This window comes from Salmo salar, chromosome 10 (genome assembly GCF_965601325.2).
Source record: "Salmo salar chromosome 10, fSalSal1, whole genome shotgun sequence".
In the NCBI taxonomy this organism is placed as follows: Eukaryota; Metazoa; Chordata; class Actinopteri; order Salmoniformes; family Salmonidae; genus Salmo; species Salmo salar.
In genome coordinates, this window is record NC_138300.1 from 25,573,077 (window position 1) to 25,592,500 (window position 19,424).

The following is a 19,424-nucleotide window of genomic DNA, read 5'->3' on the forward strand; positions in this document are numbered from 1 at the left end:
AGTGGAGAGGACGGGGGGAGAGGAGACAAGGACCCCGCCTGTCCACGGACCAGTCAACTGCAGACCAGGAAGGCTACTGAAGCCCCTAGCTCCTCAGGCATAATCAGCCTGGGTCCTTTTTCCCCTCATTCTAATCATAAATCACCTTACATAGTATCAAATATGATTTCTTTATGACACTACAATAAATGAACATCTTCTGTAGAAACAGGAAGATCTGTCACCTGTGCGTCTGTGGTCTGCTCTTCACCACAGTCAGTTTATTTCCCTGTCTTGTTTGGGTTATTCTCCGTCGAGCTGGGAGGAGGACCGTTCTGGGTTTAGTGTTGTCTGAGCCTGCATTGGCACACTCATTACACAGGCGGGTTTTAAATAGCTGCTGTCTGCTTTCCCAAATAGTTTTGTTGTGTTTAGCAGCGTGATAAACATCCATTATTAATCCAGCTATGAGTAGTTCTTCACAGGGTTCCCTGTGGTGCGCTTTATGCTATTTTGCAGATGCCTCTCCAAGACTCCATGTTCTACTTTCCATGCACAGTGTACCGTAATAGGGACATCAATATTGTATAGACATGTTCCGTTGTATTTGCATGAAGTCTAGGGGGCCTGTGTTCTGTCTAGTGCATACTGTACTTTCACTGTACAATGACTTAATGATTGTGTACATGGTGCACCTTCACATGTAAAAACCTAAAAATGATGACTGTGAGTGTAGCCTAAAAAAATAATTGTCTGGTTTACAAAATGGCATTGTTTCTCTATCACAGAGATGGACATGCTTTGAAATGGGGCAGTTTTCAAAAGGACGTCAGAATTCCATGAAAACATTTTGTAATCTGTCTCCACTTAAATAAAGACTATTGTAATGTAGAAACAGCTGGAATGGAAATAGTTTCCAGAGACTGTCCTTTTTATGTATTTGGATTGAGATGAGATTAGAATGAGATTAGAATGAGATGACAGTCAAATGATCTCACCATCGTGCTGTTGCTTACCAGATCCATGCTATCAACATGATTGAAAACTATAAGCCATATAGCTACTACAACAGGTCACACCAGTAGTCTGTGCTTAACTAAAAACTCTAGCTAATAAGAATAGTATTCTGAAGATACCAGATTAGATAGCAGGGCAGTTGAGTTTTCAAATGAAGTAAAACAAGCAGTTTTTACACTAGACCAAATGGGGACACCTGCTTGTGGAACAATTCGTTCCAATATCATGGACATCAATATGGAGTTGGTCCCCCCTTTGCTGCTATAACATCCTCCACTCTTCTGGGAAGGCTTTCCACTAGATGTTAGAACATTGCTGCGAGGACTTGCTTCCATTCAGCCACAAGAGCATTAGTGAGGTCAGGCACTGATGTTGGGCGATTAGGCCTGGCTCTCAATCGGTGTTCCAATTCATCCCGCAGCTGTTTAATAGGATTGAGGTCAGGGCTCTGTGCAGACCAGTCAAGTTATTCCACACCGATCTTGACAAACCATTTCTGTATGGAACTCGCTTTGTGCACGGGGGCATTGTCATGCTGAAACATGTTGCCACAAAGTTGGAAGCACAGAATTGTCTAGAATCTCATTGTATGCTGTTGGGTTAAGATTTCCCTTCACTGGAACTAAGGGGCCTAGCCCGAGCCATGAAAAACAGGCCCAAACCATTATTCCTCCTCCACCAAACTTTACAGTTGGCACTATGCATTCGGCCAGATAGAGTTATCCTGGCATCCGCCAAACCCAGATCCGTCCGTCGGACTGCCAGATGGTGAAGAGTGGATTATCACTCCAGAGAACGTGTTTCCACTGCCCCAGAGTCCAATGGCGGCGAGCTTTACACCACTCCAGCCGACGCTTGGCATTGCGCATGGTGATCTGTGCGCATGGCTTGTGTGCAGCTGCTCAGCCATGGAAACCCATTTCATGAAGCTCCCAACAAACAGTTATTGTGCTGACGTTGCTTCCAGAGTCAGTTTGGAACTCGGTGAGTTTTGCAACTGAGGACAGACAATTTTTACACGCTACGCACTTCAGCACTCGGAGGTCCCATTTTGTAAGCTTGTGTGGCCTACCACTTCAGCGGCTGAGCCTTTGTTGCCCCTAGATGTTTCCATTTCACAATAACAGCACTTACATTTGACTGAGGCAGCTCTAGCAGGGCAAAGATGACTTGTTGGAAAGATGGCATCCTATAACGGTGCCACGTTGAAAGTCACTGAGCTCTTCAGTAAGACCATTCTACTGCCAATGTTTGTCTACGGAGATTGCATGTCGATTTTATACACCTGTCAGCAGCGGGTGTGGCTGAAATAGCCTTATCCACTAATTTGAAGGGGTGGCCACATACTTTTGTGTATATATTGTATCTAAAGGTGTGTTTTTCCTGAGCACACTGTACATGTATCTTTGTGAGTACAGTATGTGTTGAAGAACACTATCGACCCCATCTCTGTGTCACTGGAGCTAATGGGGTCTGCTGCTGTCATGTTCACGTGTGGAGACATGACGTGTCCACTAGCCTGCAGTCACAGTGTCTGCTCTACATGGGCCCCCTCTGATAGTTATCGATGGGCCGTGGCGCATTGGAATTTTCAGTCTTGCCACCGGCTGTTATATGAAGTCTGTTACAATGTTTTTGTTTTAGCTAGGCCTTCTTTGTGTGTCTGTAGGTTCATTGGGTTTGTGGTTTCTGATATCTACTGCAAGGGAAAGATCAGGATAACATCTGAATCAAGTTCCAATTAAACCAATTTTATATGTGTACAACTGTGACAAACTGGGACTATGAATGGAAATGATCCAACAGCACCACTAGAAAGTTCTGTCATGATGTCATGCATATGGTTTTATATTATTACTCAATGAGGGAATAACAGCATCTGTGACTCAAGCCGCTCAATGGGTCTTTTAGTGTGCGTTTGAACCCAGTAACCGGTTGGTTAGTCCGATGCGAGTTTCGATGGATGTTGTGCGACGCAGATGGTAGGATCATCTTCTACGTCAGCAAAACAAAGGGGTTGATTGTTGACTTCAGGAAACATCAATGGAACTGCAGTAGAGAGAGCCAGCAGTTTTAAGTTCCTGAGCGTCCAGCTCACCGAGGACTTGTCATGGACTAACAACATCACCACTCTTGTCAAGAGGGCACAACAGCGTCTAATTCCTAAGGCGGCTGAAGAAATTCGGCACGCCATCCCGGTCCTCTCCATATACTACTGCTGCACCATCGAGAGCATCCTGACCTGGTGCGGGAATGGGACCACGGCCGCAAGGCCCTCCAGCGGGTGGTGAAGATTGACCAGTACATCTCTTGGACCGTGTCCCCACCCATCTGGGGCATCTATTTGAAACAGTGCCTGAGGAAGGCCCGCAGCATCATCAAAGACCTAAGGATGAGGCCTGATACCAACAGGCTCAGAGACAGTTTATATTTACAAGCCATCAGACTGCTGAACACTTGAACTAGACTGACCACCTGTACTGATTCTCCACACCTTAGCACACACACACACACACACACACACACACACACACACACACACACACACACACACACACACACACACACACACACAGATATACACTGATCCAAACACACACACGCTACACAAACATTCATGCTACACGCACATTACAATTAAATACTGCACAATTTAAACACTTGCCCACCAATCCCCCATTCCCCATAACACGTATAAATACTTATGCTAAAATGTTCTATTCTACTGAGCCACTTATTTTATGTTCATATTCTTATCTATTATTATTTCTTATTGTTCCATTGTCGCGAAGGAACCTGCAAATAAGCATTTAGTTGGATGGTGTACTGTATACCATGTGTATCCCGTACATACGACTAATTAAACTTGAAAGTTATTCATGTCAGCCGTGTCATAATGTTGAGTGGCCCCTGGCGATGCTGTCTCAATGTCAGTGTGCATGGCCTCAAATCGTTTTAGTCCCGAGGTCATGCCCTGTCTGACCTGGCCATTGAGTTGGGGCTTAAGCAGAGCTCAGTGTGGAGGTCAGTGTCTCTCAGGCCTGGGACTGTAGAGTCAATAGGAGGCTATGGGAGTCTATGAGACAGCATATATTCTCAAGGTCAAGGGGGCTTGGGCACTTTGATCCTATAAATCGAAGGCCCATTGTTTTGTGCTTAACAAGGTCAGAGCTCAAACTTTTTGCTCTGCTGTGAGATTCAGCAATGCATGACTGAGGACACCTGACCAATCATGCTGTTCTGAGCCATGTGGCGACACAAAATCATTAGTCTATGATCCAATTTAATGAACAACAAATGGATCATATAGTGTCTTTGTAGTCATAGTTTGTAGTATATGTAGTCTACTCTGTAACCTAGACAACAAACCAAGATAAACACACTGTCTGTCAGCGAGAGAGAGAGCTGAGAAAGAGAGAGCTGAGAAAGAGAGAGCTGGGAAAGAGAGAGCTGGGAAAGAGAGAGCTGGGAAAGAAAGAAAGAGAGAGCGAGCTGGGAAAGAAGAAAGAGAGAGCGAGCTGGGAAAGAAAGAAAGAAAGAGAGAGCGAGCTGGGAAAGAAAGAAAGAGAGAGCGAGCTGGGAAAGAAAGAAAGAAAGAGAGAGCGAGCTGGGAAAGAAAGAAAGAGAGAGCGAGCTGGAAAGAAAGAAAGAAAGAGAGAGCGAGCTGGGAAAGAAAGAAAGAGAGAGCGAGCTGGGGGGGGGAGGAAGAGAGAGAGAGAGAGAGAGAGAGAGAGAGAGAGAGAGAGAGAGAGAGAGAGAGAAGAGAGAGAGAGAGAGAGAGAGAGAGAGAGAGAGAGAGAGAGAGAGAGAGAGAGAGAGAGAGAGAGGAGAGAGAGAGGGAGAGAGAGAGAGAGAGAGAGAGAGAGAGACGAGAGAGAGAGAGAGAGAGAGAGAGAGAGAGAGAGAGAGAGAGAGAGAGAGAGAGAGAGAGAGAGAGAGAGAGAGAGAGAGAGAGAGAGAGAGAGAGAGAGAGACGTGTTGAAACACTATTGATTTTGAGACGTGACTCCCCTGTGTCATTTTCTGTTATGCTGCACCAATCAATGTAGCTAATGTATGACTGCCTGTCTTTGTTTCAAAGAGCCCTACTAGCACACCTGCGATCAGAACCGGGCTGGCAGGGTTGTCAGTTTCAATGTCAGGTTGAAGCATTGGTCTTGTTCCCACGCTGGCGGCCTAACAACTTAACCGTGCTGGTGGTCTCAGCTGCAGTCTGCAGTGTCGGCGCCTCAACCTGCTCGCAGAACATGACTTTCAGTCTTCAGTCAGCATGGGTGCAAACCAGGGAATTCCTAGCCTGCTCACCTCTCTCTCTTTCTCAGTATGAGCAAGCCAGGGGAGGGTTGGAGAGGACAGATTAAAAGTAAGTTCTTTGAAGTGAGACACGGACTGAAAAAAATGTCATATTGCATTTACAGGAAAGTAAGCTTATCAGTTTCACCTTGAATCGGCTGAGTATTTTCAGCCTGAGTTCATCATTCTGGCACTGATGGAGGAGGAGAGATATGTCTGTATCGTCGCTTTAAACTGTGCCATTATGATTCTGGATTCGCACTTTTTGAATCTTTCGTCATGACATGGGTTGCTCCAGTCATTCATGGATCTGAAACTTATGTATGGCAGAGGAAATGCACAACTCCCTCCCACAAACAAACATAAATAGCACTGATTCAGTCATGACTGAAATATAAACTGAAATAGCCTATACATTTGTATTCAATCCCAATGTCACAGTTTACAGGAATACTGAAACGGTTAAGATTAAATAAAATTGTATTTGTCACATGCGCCGAATACAACAGATGTAGACTTTACAGTGAAATGCTTACTTACAAGCCCCTAACCAACAATGCAGTTTTAAGAAAAGTAACTGAAAATAAGTAAGAAAAAAAGTAACAAATAATGAAAAAGCAGCAGTAACATAACAGTAGCGAGGCTATATACAGGTGGTACTGGTACAGAGTCAATGTGCGGGGGTTACCGTTTAGTCGAGGTAATTGAGGTAATATGTACATGTAGGTAGTATAATAGATAATAAACAGAGAGTAGCAGCAGCATAAAAGGGGGGGGGCAATGCAAATAGCCTGGGTTAGAGGTCGACAGATTATGATTTTTCAACGTCGATACCGATTATTGGACGACCTAAAAAAGCCGATATTGATTAATTGGACGATTTTTATATATATATTTGTAATAATGACAATTACAACAATACTGAATGAACAATTAACACTTTTATTTTAACTTAATATAATACATAAATAAAATCAATTTAGTCTCAAATAAATAATGAAACATGCTCAATTTGGTTTAAATAATGCAAAAACACAGTGTTGGAGAAGAAAGTAAAAGTGCAATATGTGCCATGTAAGAAAGCTAACGTTTAAGTTCCTTGCTCAGAACATGAGAACATATGAAAGCTGGTGGTTCCTTTTAACATGAGTCTTCAATATTCCCAGGTAAGAAGTTTTAGGTTGTAATTATTATAGGAATTATAGGACTATTTCTCCCTATACCATTTGTATTTCATATACCTTTGACTATTGGATGTTCTTATAGGCACTATAGTATTGCCAGCCTAATCTCAGGAGTTGATAGGCTTGAAGTCATAAACAGCTCAATGCTTGAAGCACAGCGAAGAGCTGCTGGCAAATGCAGGAAAGTGCTGTTTGAATGAATGCTTACGAGCCTGCTGCTGCCTACCACCGCTCAGTCAGACTGCTATATCAAATCATAGATTAAATATAATAAAATAAACACACAGAAATACGAGTCTTAAATCATTATTATGGTTAAATCCTGAAACTATCATTTCGAAAACAAAACGTTTATTCTTTCAGTGAAATATGGAACCGTTCTGTATATTATCGAACGGGTGGCATTCCAAAGTCTAAATATTGCTGTTATATTGCACAACTTTCAATGTTATGTCATAATTATGTAAAATTCTGGCAAACTAATTATGGTCTTTGTTAGGAAGAAATGGTCTTCACACAGTTCGCAACAAGCTAGATAAACTAGTAATATCATCAACCATGTGTAGTGAACTAGTGATTATGTTAAGATTGATTGTTTTTTATAAGGTAAGTTTAATGCTAGCTAGCAACTTACCTTGGCTCATTGCTGCACTCGCGTAACAGGTGGTCAGCCTGCCACGCAGTCTCCTCGTGGAGAGCAATGTAATCGGCGTCCAAAACTGCCGATTACCGATTGTCATGAAAACTTGAAATCGGCCCCAATTAATCGGCCATGCCGATTAATCGGTCAACCTCTAGTCTGGGTAGCCTTTAGATTAGCTGTTCAGGAGTCTTATGGCTTGGGGGTAGAAGCTGTTAAGAAGTCTTTTGGACCTAGACTTGACGCTCAGGAACTGCTTGCCGTGCGGTAGCAGAGAGAACAGTCTGTGACTAGGGTGGCTGGAGTCTTTGACAATTTTTAGGGCCTTCCTCTGACACTGCCTGGTATAAAGGTCCTGGATGGCAGAAAGCTTGGCCCCAGTGATGTACTGGGCTGTACGCACTACCCTCTGTAGTGCCTTGCGGTCGGAGGCTGAGCGGTTGCCATACCAGGCAGTGATGCAACCAGTCAGGATGCTCTTGACGGTGCAGCTGTAGAACTTTTTAAGGATCTGAGGACCCATGCCAAATCTTTTCAGTCTCCTGAGGGGGAATAGGCTTTGTCGTGCCCTCTTCACGTCTGTCTTGGTGTGTTTGGACCATGATAGTTTGTTGGTGATGTGGACACCAAGGAACTTGAAGCTCTCAACCTGCACCACTACAGCCCCGTCGATGAGAATGGGGGCGTGCTCGGTCCTCCTTTTCCTGTTGCTGTGATTTCTTGAACGGTTCAGGAATCTTGTTATTTCTTGCAATTAGAAAACCTACCCCCATCACTCCCACGCTCCTAAATTATGCTTTTTAACATTGAAAGGTCTTTCTTTGATGTTGAGGCAAGACTACATTATCAGTTACTCTCTCAGGATGTCTGTTACTGAACAGTCCTTTGCCAAGCCTAGAGAGCCAGACTCCCACATGTTCAACCATCCTATATACACAGAGACATGCATGGTCGTTACTTGCAGTCTCTTTTCCCACATTAGGGGCTCTCTTGGGATGTGTTGAAGGCACACAGATGCCCCCCGTGGCTCCGTTATCTCTGACATAAGGCTGTCTCAAAGCAGCTCAGACGCACAACTGCTTGTGCTGCTTGAACCCAAGGCAGAGGCAGGAAATAGATCCGTCAACATAAAGCAACTTATTGTTAATGGCACGCAGTGGAGTTAATGGTTTATTTGCCACTTCTTTACAATTAATAGCAGAGAATGATGCACCCTCACTACTCACACTGAGACTGATTTAATGTTGTTTTCTCATTCAGCTTCAGACTTCAGTCTTTTCTAAGAAGAAGAAGTTCCATGGACAATGGCCCTTCATATCAATCCCCTGTAGGAGAGAATGAACATTATCTGTTGGGTGATCTGTTCATCAACAATAATAAACAACTTTGAAGCGGAAATGCCAGATGGGTTTTTCCCAGTATTGAACTGTGTCGTATTAAGATGTGAATGTGGCGAAACTCATACTAAGACATCACAAAACACAGTTTGTTAGATCATCATTTCAAAGGTCAGGGGGTTTCCTTTCAGTTGATGGAGCACCTCCATAGTTGTCAGAACCTCACAAAGTTGAAGCCTCCACGAGGGAGATCGACAGAGCCGGCACAAGGAGCTAACCCAAATATTGCAGTGAGTCTTCCCTCTGTAGCTTGCTGCCTCTGTTTGAGTGTCCTCCCGCCTCACTATTGTCATTGTGCGTGGCTGAGGGCTGACTCAGCAATTGTGCAGCGACAAGGCAGGATGACTCACTGCTGGAAGTTAACTACATATCCCCTTTGACCCACTTAACATGCACAGCCCTACCTTCCAAGGCCCTGCTGGAAACACGCCAACACACTTTCCCTAACTAGCTCTGTTATTAGTCAGTAATGGAGCCAACGTTATTGACATTCAGAATCACACAGGCACATTCCTGTAATAGAGAAGTGTGAGAGTGGTGCACTCTTGAGGTTATGATTGTTGGTTTGTTCTTGAGGGGAATGATATCGTTTAACATCATATTAAGGAATGCCTCTGAAACTAGTGGAATTGAGTTTTTGGTCTGGAGGAGACAGACATTGCAGACACTTTCATGAATGGTCAGTGTCTAGCCAGTCACACCCTCGTCACTTTCTTTCTAAATCTGGTTCCCTTCTCTGCAGTATTGTGCCTCTTTGTAGGTGGAGTTGGCCGGAAGTGTGGTTGGAAGGCCTTTTTGGTACTAGCAGAGAGCATTTTTCAGATTGTTGGCAATCAGCTGTTTTAGTATTCTACTACCATTTGCATTGAAACGAGAGAGCGAAAAGGGGAGGGAGTGGCAGAGAGAGGGTAGGAGAGAGATTTAGTTCAATTTGAATCCAGAGCCTCTGGCGATTGGGGCAGTTACAGTGCAGGATGGTGTGGGGAGGGAGGGATTATTGTCATGAAAGCTTAGAAAGGCATAAATTCAGAGCTTAATAACTTCTCCATCACACCTGCCTGGATAAAGAGAATATGAAGAAAAAAAATCTCTTCAGTTTAAGTTGATGTGATAATACCGTACCTATAATATTCACAATGAAAAATAGAGTAAGGCTATACCAACCTTCCTGATGGCAAAGTTGATAGATTCTGTAGAAGTCATTTGAAAGTTCCACCGCTTAGATTTATTTCATTAACTGTAAGAACACTTTTGCTTGGGTCGGGACACGTGCGTCTGACCACAACTCCACCATTCTCTCATCCGCTAGAAAGACCAACCCCCTCCCAATTCTTCTCTTCTTGAAAAAAGATTGGCAAATAAATTACATTCTCTGTTTAAAACAAAATAAAAAATGGTATCCGAGCAACGAACAGGAATAAAAGCACATCTCCCTGGGCTCTGCAATAACAAAATTATTCAATTACTGCATAAATACAGCTGTTAAGGCCATGTCTTTCCTCTGTGTCTTTCCTCTCTGTGTGCAGGGCCCTAGACTAAAGTTATTTCTGGCCACTCTGACTCCAGTAGCCACCAGTATATCCCTTTAAAAATAAAAAATAAAAACATGTCAAATTTAAGGGCTGGGCGATATGGCCTAAAATTCATATCTCTATTTTTTTCTAACTTATGGGCGATTCACGATATATATCTTGATTTAAAAAAATTATGTTTTCTCTAAATAAACGTTGTACAATTAAAGGTCAGATACACTGGATTTAAAACAGTCAGCAATAATATAATGAATTCAGAGCTTGTGTAATTAAACCTAGGCTGAATATAGGCCTTCCACAACCATAAGACTCACTAATAATGTAATGTAAATTATACCTAGGCTGAATATATGCCTTCCACCATCCCAACCATGAAGCACGGGGGTGGCGGCATCATGTTGTGGGGTTGCTTTGCTGCAGGAGGGACTGGTGCACTTCACAAAATACATGGCATCATGAGGAAGGAAAATCATGTGGATATATTGAAGCAACATCTCAAGACATCAGTCAGGAAGTTAAAGCTTGGTCGCAAATGGGTCTTCCAAATGGACAATGACCCCAAGCATACTTCCAAAGTTGTGGCAAAATGGCTTAAGGACAACAAAGTCAAGGTATTGGAGTGGCCATCACAAAGCCCTGACCTCAATCCTATAGAAAATTTGTGGGTAGAACTGAAAAGGCGTGTGCGAGCAAGGAGGCCTACAAACCTGACTCAGTTACACCAGCTCTGTCAGGAAGAATGGGCCAAAATTCACCCAACTTAATGTGGGAAGCTTGTGGAAGGCTACCCGAAACGTTTGACCCAAGTTAAACAATTTAAAGGCAATGCTACCAAATACTAATTGAGTGTATGTAAACCTCTGACCCACTGGGAATGTGAAAACAATCATTCTCTACTATTATTCTGACATTTCACGTTCTTAAAATAAAGTGGTGTTCCTAACTGACCTAAGACAGGGAATTTTTACTAGGATTAAATGTCAGGAATTGTGGAAAAACTGAGTTTAAATGTATTTGGCTAAGGTTTATGTAAACTTCCGACTTCAACTAAGTATTCAGACCCTTTTCTATGAGACTCGAAATTGAGCTCCGGTGCATCCTGTTTCCATTGATCATCCTTGAGATGTTTCTACAACTTGATTGGAGTCCACCTGTGGTAAATTCAATTGATTGGACATGATTTGGAAAGGCACACACCTGTCTATATAAGGTCCCACAGTTGACAGTGCATGTCAGAGCAAAAACCAAGCCATGAGATCGAAAGAATTGTCTGTAGAGCGCCGAGACAGGATTGTTTCGAGACACAGATCAGGGGAAGGGTACCAAAACATTTCTGCAGCATTGAAGGTCCCCAAGAACACCATGGCCTCCATCATTCTTAAATGGAAGAAGTTTGGAACCACCAAGACTATTCCTAGAGCTGGCCGCCTGGCCAAACTGAGCAATCGGGGGAGAAGGGCCTTGGTCAGGGAGGTGACCAAGAACCCGATGGTCACTCTGACAGAGCTCCAGCGTTCTTCTGTGGACGTGGTAGAACCTTTCAAAAGGACAACCATCTCTGCAACACTCCAACAATCAGGCCTTTTGGTAGTGGCCAGACAGAAGCCACTCCTCAGTAAAAGGCACATGACAGCCAGCTTGGAGTTTGCCAAAAGGCACCTAAAGAACTCTCAGACCATGAGACACAAGATTCTCTGGTCTGATGAAACCAAGATTGAACTCTTTGGCCTGAGTGCCAAGCGTCATGTCTTGAGGAAACCTGGCACCATCCCTACGGTAAAGCATGGTGGTGGAAGCATGATGCTGTGTGGATGTTTTCCAGCGGCAGGGACTGGGAGACTAGTCAGGATCGAGGCAAAGATGAATAGAGCAAAGTACAGAGAAATCCTTGATGAAAACCTGCTCCAGAGCGCTCAGGACCTCAGACTGGGGTGAAGGTTCACCATCAGACAGGACAATGACCCTAAGCACACAGCCAAGACAATGCAGGAGTGGCTTCGGGACAAGTCTCTGAATGTCCTTGAGTGGCCCAGCCAGAGCCTGGATTTGAACCCGATCGAACATCTCTGTAGGGACCTGAAAATAGCTGTGCAGCGATGCTCCCCATCCAACCTGACAGAGCATGAGAGGATCTGCAGAGAAGAATAGGAGAAACTCCCCAAATAAAGTTATGCCAAGCTTGTAGCGTCATACCCAAGAAGACTCGAGGCCGTCAAAGGTGCTTCAATAATGTACTGAGTAAAGGGTCTGAATACTTATGTGAATGTGATATTTACATTTTTTTAACGTACATTTGCAAACATTTCAACAAATCTGTGTTTGCTTTGTCATTACAATATATTGTGTATAGATTGATGAGGGGGGAAAATGGTTTAATCAATTTTAGAAGAAGGCTGTAACGTAACAAAATGTGTTAAAAGTCAAAGGGTCTGAATAATTTCCGAATGCACTGTATGTGTATATATACAGTGTGTATGTGTATATATGTGTGTGTGTGTGTGTGTGTGTGTGTGTGTGTGTGTGTGTGTGTGTGTGTGTGTGTGTGTGTGTGTGTGTGTGTGTGTGTGTGTGTGTGTGTATATATGTATAGATTTTTTTCTGCTCCAGGGATATAATTATTGTTTGGATAACCTTATTTACTGTTATTATAGATTTTTTTTATCAAATAATGTTTCACTCTTTATGCGATGCGAACTGCAGAGAACACCGGAAGAAGGATCAATTAATTATCACAGTGAATTATTGTAATATTTGTTGATGTGTCAATTAATCCCATAAGGGATGGGTTGCCAACTGGCGATTTGATACAAAAATTAAATGTAATTCATTCATACAGAATAATACGATATTCTCTGAGACCAGGTTGAATTGTCGTACCCCATCATAACTCCAAATATTAGCTTGTTTTACTCAAATGTTTGTAACCAAAGCGTAAACAACAACTGTATATCCTAAAAACGTGGTTAAAACTATCATTTTGATATCGTGATTAGTCAGTCGTTGCATCCATAGCATAGTCTATAGATTTGATAGTGGTTGAGTGCTGGCAACAATTGAATTCCGTTTTTTTGTGGTTGCATTTCTCAAGCCCCATCCCTCAGCTTTTTACTGAAACTGTGGCGGGGAGGTTACTTTGTTAATGTTTTAATCAAGGATTGCTACTTTAAACTAAACACCTTTTAAAAGAGTAATGGTGTTATTATATGGTGTGATCCTCTAGTGAGTTACTTTTGCGGCATTAATATCAAGCAAACTTCAGAAGTCAAGAACAAAATTCTCATTATTGCAAACAAAAATAATGATATTGAAAGCAAAACATAAACCCAAAAGTATTGATTGCAAAACTAAATATTGCAAGGAAATCATTTCAAAATGCGAGAAGAAATTAATTGTAAATGGATGCCAAAAAATGTTTTCAGTGAAGTAAAATTATGTTACCCTGACCTTTGTTTTGGATGCCTTTTTTTGTAGTTGCAAGTTTTGGCAGGTTCATTCCAGCAGCATAGCACCCTGCATCCCACTGCTGGATTGCCTATGAAGCTAAGCAGAGTTGGTCCTGGTTGGTCCCTGGATGGAAGACCAGATGTAGCTGAAAGTGGTAAAAAATAAACGTGGGAAAAATAAATGTCACTTGAAAAGTTAACATGTGAAACTTCACATGTCTGAAAACCTTGTGTCTGGTTCTTGGGGGGGGGAAAAAGATCATAAAAAAAAAGAGACATTCACGTGGAATTTTTCGGATGTGATTTGTTCACACGTGTCTGAAAACCAAGTGTTTTTTTTGTAAGGGATACCTTTGAATGGCCAGACTGAGCTAGGTGCACAGAGCAGATCTCTCAGCAAGCCTCTGTGCTGAGCTGCCATCAGACCCAGGCTCTGATCAAAGATCTGCAGTCTGTTTGCAATAGGGAACTCATTCATCACTTCTGTTTATCAATAACATTCTCATCATCAGAGCGTAAACAGATCTGAAGTCGAGGCAACCTTTTGATTTTGATTGTAGGAAAATCAGAGCATTCCATTGGAGCAGGTCCAGGCCTAATATGGAAAGGCAAGAGGAGAGAGAGAGGGCCTGCTTCTCAACTCCTTCCCTCTGCGCAGCTTTTTCATCCTCGTGTTACTGTAGTAAACACGCCATAAAGCAGCACTTGTTTTGCGGCTAGGTTAATGGGTACATTTAAATGAAGGCGTCTGTTTGGTCTCAGACCTCTATTCACCTGTGTATTGGTGGAGTTGGGCTGAAGAGACGCTGGAGCACAGGTGAAAGAGGGACAGGTTTGTGTGGCTAGGGACTACCATTAGGGGCCTGTAAAAGTCTGGTTTGCACAGATGGGGGCTATAGCTAGGGGGTATGTGGATGGAAAGAGCTAAGAAAACATAAGAACATCATAAAAGTGGAGGCAGGGATAAGTGGAAAAGAGCGACCTACCCTAAAGATCAGAAATGCACCCCTTTAACTCCAGTTAACATGTTTGGAGTACACTCTAAACATCATGGAAATATTTAAAAAATATGAACTAACCTCAGTGAAAGCCTAATTAGTGTTTACTTTTGCCGCAGCAGTGGTTGGTGGAGATTCCAGCTCAATGTGTTTAATGAGAGCAACTCTACATGGGCCAGGGAGGGGAACATCCATGGTTAGGAGTCTTGTATGTCTGGGCTAGACTGTTAAATAAGCCACCAATTGAGAAGTATAGCACACATTGAAAATGGATTTGGCCTTGGTCTCAAACTGTTACAATATCTTCAGGCTTTCCCCCGTAAATGTTTTGTGGTGTTATCATTTGGCTAAAACACATGATTTATGAATGCCTGAAATGGAAGCTAACCTCTCTTCATTTTGACTGGAGAGATGCAGCTCTACTTTAAACGTTCAGTTCAAAACCCAAACGTTATGTCGATGTTATATAGATGTAGTGAGAGATTGTTGTACCCGTGGCAGTGTTGAATTGCCTTCTCTTTTTGGAAATTCATAAAGCCCTCGTCAGATTGTCTGTCTTGTTTCCAGGCCTCTGGTTTCTATCAGGAGAGTTTCTCTCTGTTAGCTTTGGAACGTTTACACCGTAACTCTATCACTTCTCCATGATCCCTCTTCCGCCCCTGATTGTAGATGTGTGTATGTGTGCTGTGCATTCAACAAGCCAAGACAAGGGACTCTGAACCCTGGAATTACAGCTGACTGTTTTCTTTGAACCCTGTTCAGATATAAAGTTGACATAAGCGGTCATGAAAACACAATTTGCCCTGTTGTTACTGTTTAAAATAGAAGGTATAAGTCTGGTTTCCTCTTCTCAGTGGAGTCACTGCTTTCAATATATTGGTTTTTACAACTGTCCCAAATCGGAATACAATGAAGCCAGACTGAATAAACCTGAATGAAGGATGTCACCACAGATGTTTTATTACGATTAAAGTAAAAAATAAAAAGCATAAACCTTATCATACAGAATGCCCTCAAGGACATGATGCATATTTTATTTAATACAAACAGTAGTGTTACTTTTCAAGAACAAAGGAAAGAATACACTGGCCATCCCAGATGAAATGAAACATCAGTGTGGGAGGGATGGGTTTTTTAAAGATTTATCTGAAACCGATGGCGTCCGCTTGGAGCAGGCAGCCATGGTTGAGACAGCTGGAAGCATTTAAAATGTTGTGCTGCTGAGAGCGGTGCTGCAGACTGTTTATTGCATGAGATCTGCAGAGTGCCACAGTCATGTCCAATTACACTCCCTGGCCGGCTCCTAGGGCCTGTATTTGCTCTCTGAAGCACCTTCACACTCCACTCTGCTCCAACCTCTGTGTGTGGACACCAAGCAGCCCATAGAGACTCCATTATTCAACATATTAACCCTTTGAGGAAAGAGATTCTAGAATGTTCTATTTGGAATTGTACAGTTTTATGAAAGAGATGATGATCACTGGATAGTTGATATTGTGACATTTGTATTCCACGAAGGGTTAAACCTCTTTGACACCAGGACAAACATACTAAGCCAAAAGGGCAGCAGGGCAACTTGTACCAATTTGAACACTATACTCGCAATACATCTTTAACTCTGCTTATGTGTGCAAGTTTCATTTTATTATATTTGGATGGATGATCTCTTTGCACACAGTCACTCAAAATTCATTGGCCTCCATGTGCGAGTACAAACACATACATATGCATGCATTTATAGCCTATGTGCTCACAAACAACTATCTGCTCACAAACAAATACATTGTTTGGCTCAACCTGCATACGTGCAAGCACATACACGCAGGCACCATGCCTATATTTAATACCATATAGTTTTGCATATTATACAGTACCAGTCAAAAGTTTAGACACTTACTCATTCCAGGTTTTTTCTTTATTTGTACTATTTCCTACATTGTAGAATAGTAGTGAAGACATCACAACTATGAAATAACATGGAATCATGTAGTAACCAAAAAAGTGCTAAACAAATAAAAATATATTTATAATTTCAACTCTGAACAGTTGATGTTGAGATGTGTCTGTTACTTGAACTCTGTGAAGCATTTATTTGGGCAGCAATCTGAGGCTGGTAACTCTAATGAACTTATCCTCTGCAGCAGAGGTAACTCTGGGTCTTCCTTTCCTGTGTCGGTCCTCATTAGAGCCAGCTTCATCATTGCCCTTGATGGTTTTTGCGACTGCACTTGAAGAAACGTTCAAAGTTCTTGAAATTTTCCGGATTGACTGAAGGATCTAAAATCTAAAAGAGATTTTGATTTGTTTAATACTTTTTTGGGGGTTACTGAATGATTCCATATGTGTTATTTAATAGTTTTGATGTCTTCACTATTATTCTACAATGTAGAAAATAGTCAAAATAAAGAAAAACCCTGGAATTACTAGGTGTGGGCAGGCTGGTGTATATGGGCTTTTTGCTCTGTGGAAATATGGAAGTAATTAGAGATACCAAGAGGACATTGCTGAACGGTTGTGTTCTAAACAGCAAAGCAACTGGCTTGTGAGGTGCCCCAAAGGCATGCAGATGTATATTTTGGTTGTTGAAAATCGGACCACAAAGAAGGAAAACAATCAACAAAGCATAATTGAATAAATGATTACTGTTGGTGGTGTTTCACTGAGCATGGAGACAAAGAACAACTATGGTTAAACTTGTATTTTATTTACGGTCATTTGTTCCGTACACGTGTACTGTAGATGCTGTTAACGGTTACAGTTCATACAGCATGGTCTTTTCTGGTACAGTAGTACTCACCCCTTCTTCTCTTGTCTCCTTCTCCAGGATGAGTTTCATCCGTTCATCGAGGCCCTACTGCCGCATGTGCGTGCCTTTGCCTACACTTGGTTCAACCTGCAGGCGCGCAAACGCAAGTACTTCAAGAAGCACGAGAAGAGGATGACCAAGGAGGAAGAGCGGGCAGTGAAGGACGAGCTGCTGGGAGAGAAGCCCGAGGTCAAGCAGAAGTGGGCGTCGCGCCTGCTGGCCAAACTCCGCAAAGACATCCGGCCCGAGTGCCGCGAGGACTTTGTGCTGTCTATCACAGGGAAGAAGCCCCCCTGCTGCGTCCTCTCCAACCCAGACCAGAAGGGCAAGATGAGGAGGATCGACTGCCTTCGCCAAGCCGACAAGGTATGGAGGCTGGACCTGGTCATGGTCATCCTGTTCAAGGGCATCCCGCTGGAGAGCACGGACGGAGAGCGCCTGGTCAAGGCGGGGCCGTGCAACAACCCCATCCTCTGTGTCCAGCCACACCACATCAGCGTCTCGGTCAAGGAGCTGGACCTCTACCTGGCCTACTTCGTACAGGAGAGAGGTACGTGCACTACACTCACAAACAAACACACACACGCATTCTCCCTCTTTATAGTCTTTATCAGAAGTCAGTCAACCATACAGTAACGGCAAATACTTATTACAATTATGACGCCTACGTGTTTTACTAGGAACAGACTATAGGTAGGAAGTATCCTTATGCGTCAGTGACATGTCAGTGCTGTAGGAGGAAGCCTACGTAGATAGTCATAGTGAAAACTCAGTGGCTGTTCAGCCCTGTCCAGGGGTGGTGTTGTAAACGCACACATCCTGCAGCAGCAGACCTAGCACCGTGCTCTGGGACCTTTTAAACATCTGTTTTACTCTGTCTCAGCACTGTGCTGTAGAAGTTGGTTTGTTTTGAAGGAGAGAGACTGACCGTTACCGAGAGAGAGGGAGAAAGAAAAAGTCCTGACAGTGTAAATAATTTTAAATGAGCATGGGTTTCGAACACCAGCCTCGGAGATGTGTTAAAATTTACAGTGTTGAATAAAAAAGGGCGTAGCCTGGTAGTTAGCGGGGAAAGCTGGGCGCCAGCTGATGCACAGGCAGGCGGGCTGTCTCTCAGGGCTGGTGCCAGCAGACATCAGCCAGGACCACTCTCCATATCCACTGCTACTTGGTTCATCCTCCGATGGGGCAGCTCTTCCCTGGACCCTGCCGTGGGTCCCGATCAGCCTGCCAGGCCACCCCACATAACCCACAACCATTAGGATAGACACACAATGGGCCTGTGTGCCCACTATTAGGCGAATAGGCTGTTCTATTAGGCATCTTTAGTGGCAGGGAGGAGCACAGCCTGTCATCAAGTAAAATGATCATAAAAACGGAATAATCTGCGACTGTAAGCCTCTGTTACAATGAAAACAGCTTTAAAATATTATGGGAACAATTTGGCGTCCGTATGCAGTTAAAATAATAATTTTACTGTTTTAAATACTGAACGCTGGGAATCAGCACTGCAGATGAAGTCCTCAGTGTGTGAGTTGGCCCTAGCAGACAGACAGGGTCTTGTGTGTGTGTGTGTGTGTGTGTGTGTGTGTGTGTGTGTGTGTGTGTGTGTGTGTGTGTGTGTGTGTGTGTGTGTGTGTGTGTGTGTGTGTGTGTGTGTGTGTGTGTGTGTGTGTGTGTGTGTGTGTGTGTGTGTGTGTGTGTGTGTGTGTGTGTCAGGATGATGTAGAGCGAGTGTGAGGGGGTGATGTGTGCGTATATATGTGTGTATGGCATGGCCGAAATTGTGGTGTGGATATTTAAAATGCATTTCCTGCAATTCTATACAGTTTGACTTTTCTTATTATGCTTTTCTTGAGGGGTATTTTGAGAGCTATATGGAGGGGTATTTAGAAAAACAGTATAAGTGGAAGGATATTTGCAGTTTTATAATGCTATTCTACACATTTTGCCATGAGGCTGAGAGAACATTTTACAGTTTTAAAGATCATTTCCAACTACTCTACACATTTTGCCATGAGGCTGAGAGAAAATGTTGCAGTTTTAAAGTAACTGTCTAGTGAAAATCCCACATTTAAAAGTTAATATTCTGTTAACTCATACCTAAATAATGTTGTTGACTCATCCTATACTCA

At 43.0% G+C, this 19,424-nt stretch overlaps 1 protein-coding gene across 7 annotated transcripts in view; it reads left to right on the forward strand.

The window, feature by feature from the left end:
• LOC106613851 (nuclear factor 1 C-type) overlaps positions 1-19,424 on the forward strand; it is a 117,706-nt gene that overhangs the window by 15,318 nt on the left and 82,964 nt on the right. For all 7 annotated transcript variants that reach the window (XM_014216530.3, XM_082956836.1, XM_082956837.1 and 4 more), the window contains exon 2: positions 17,308-17,839. In XM_014216530.3, the coding sequence (XP_014072005.1) occupies positions 17,308-17,839 (532 nt within the window). The remainder of the gene's footprint in view (positions 1-17,307; positions 17,840-19,424) is intronic.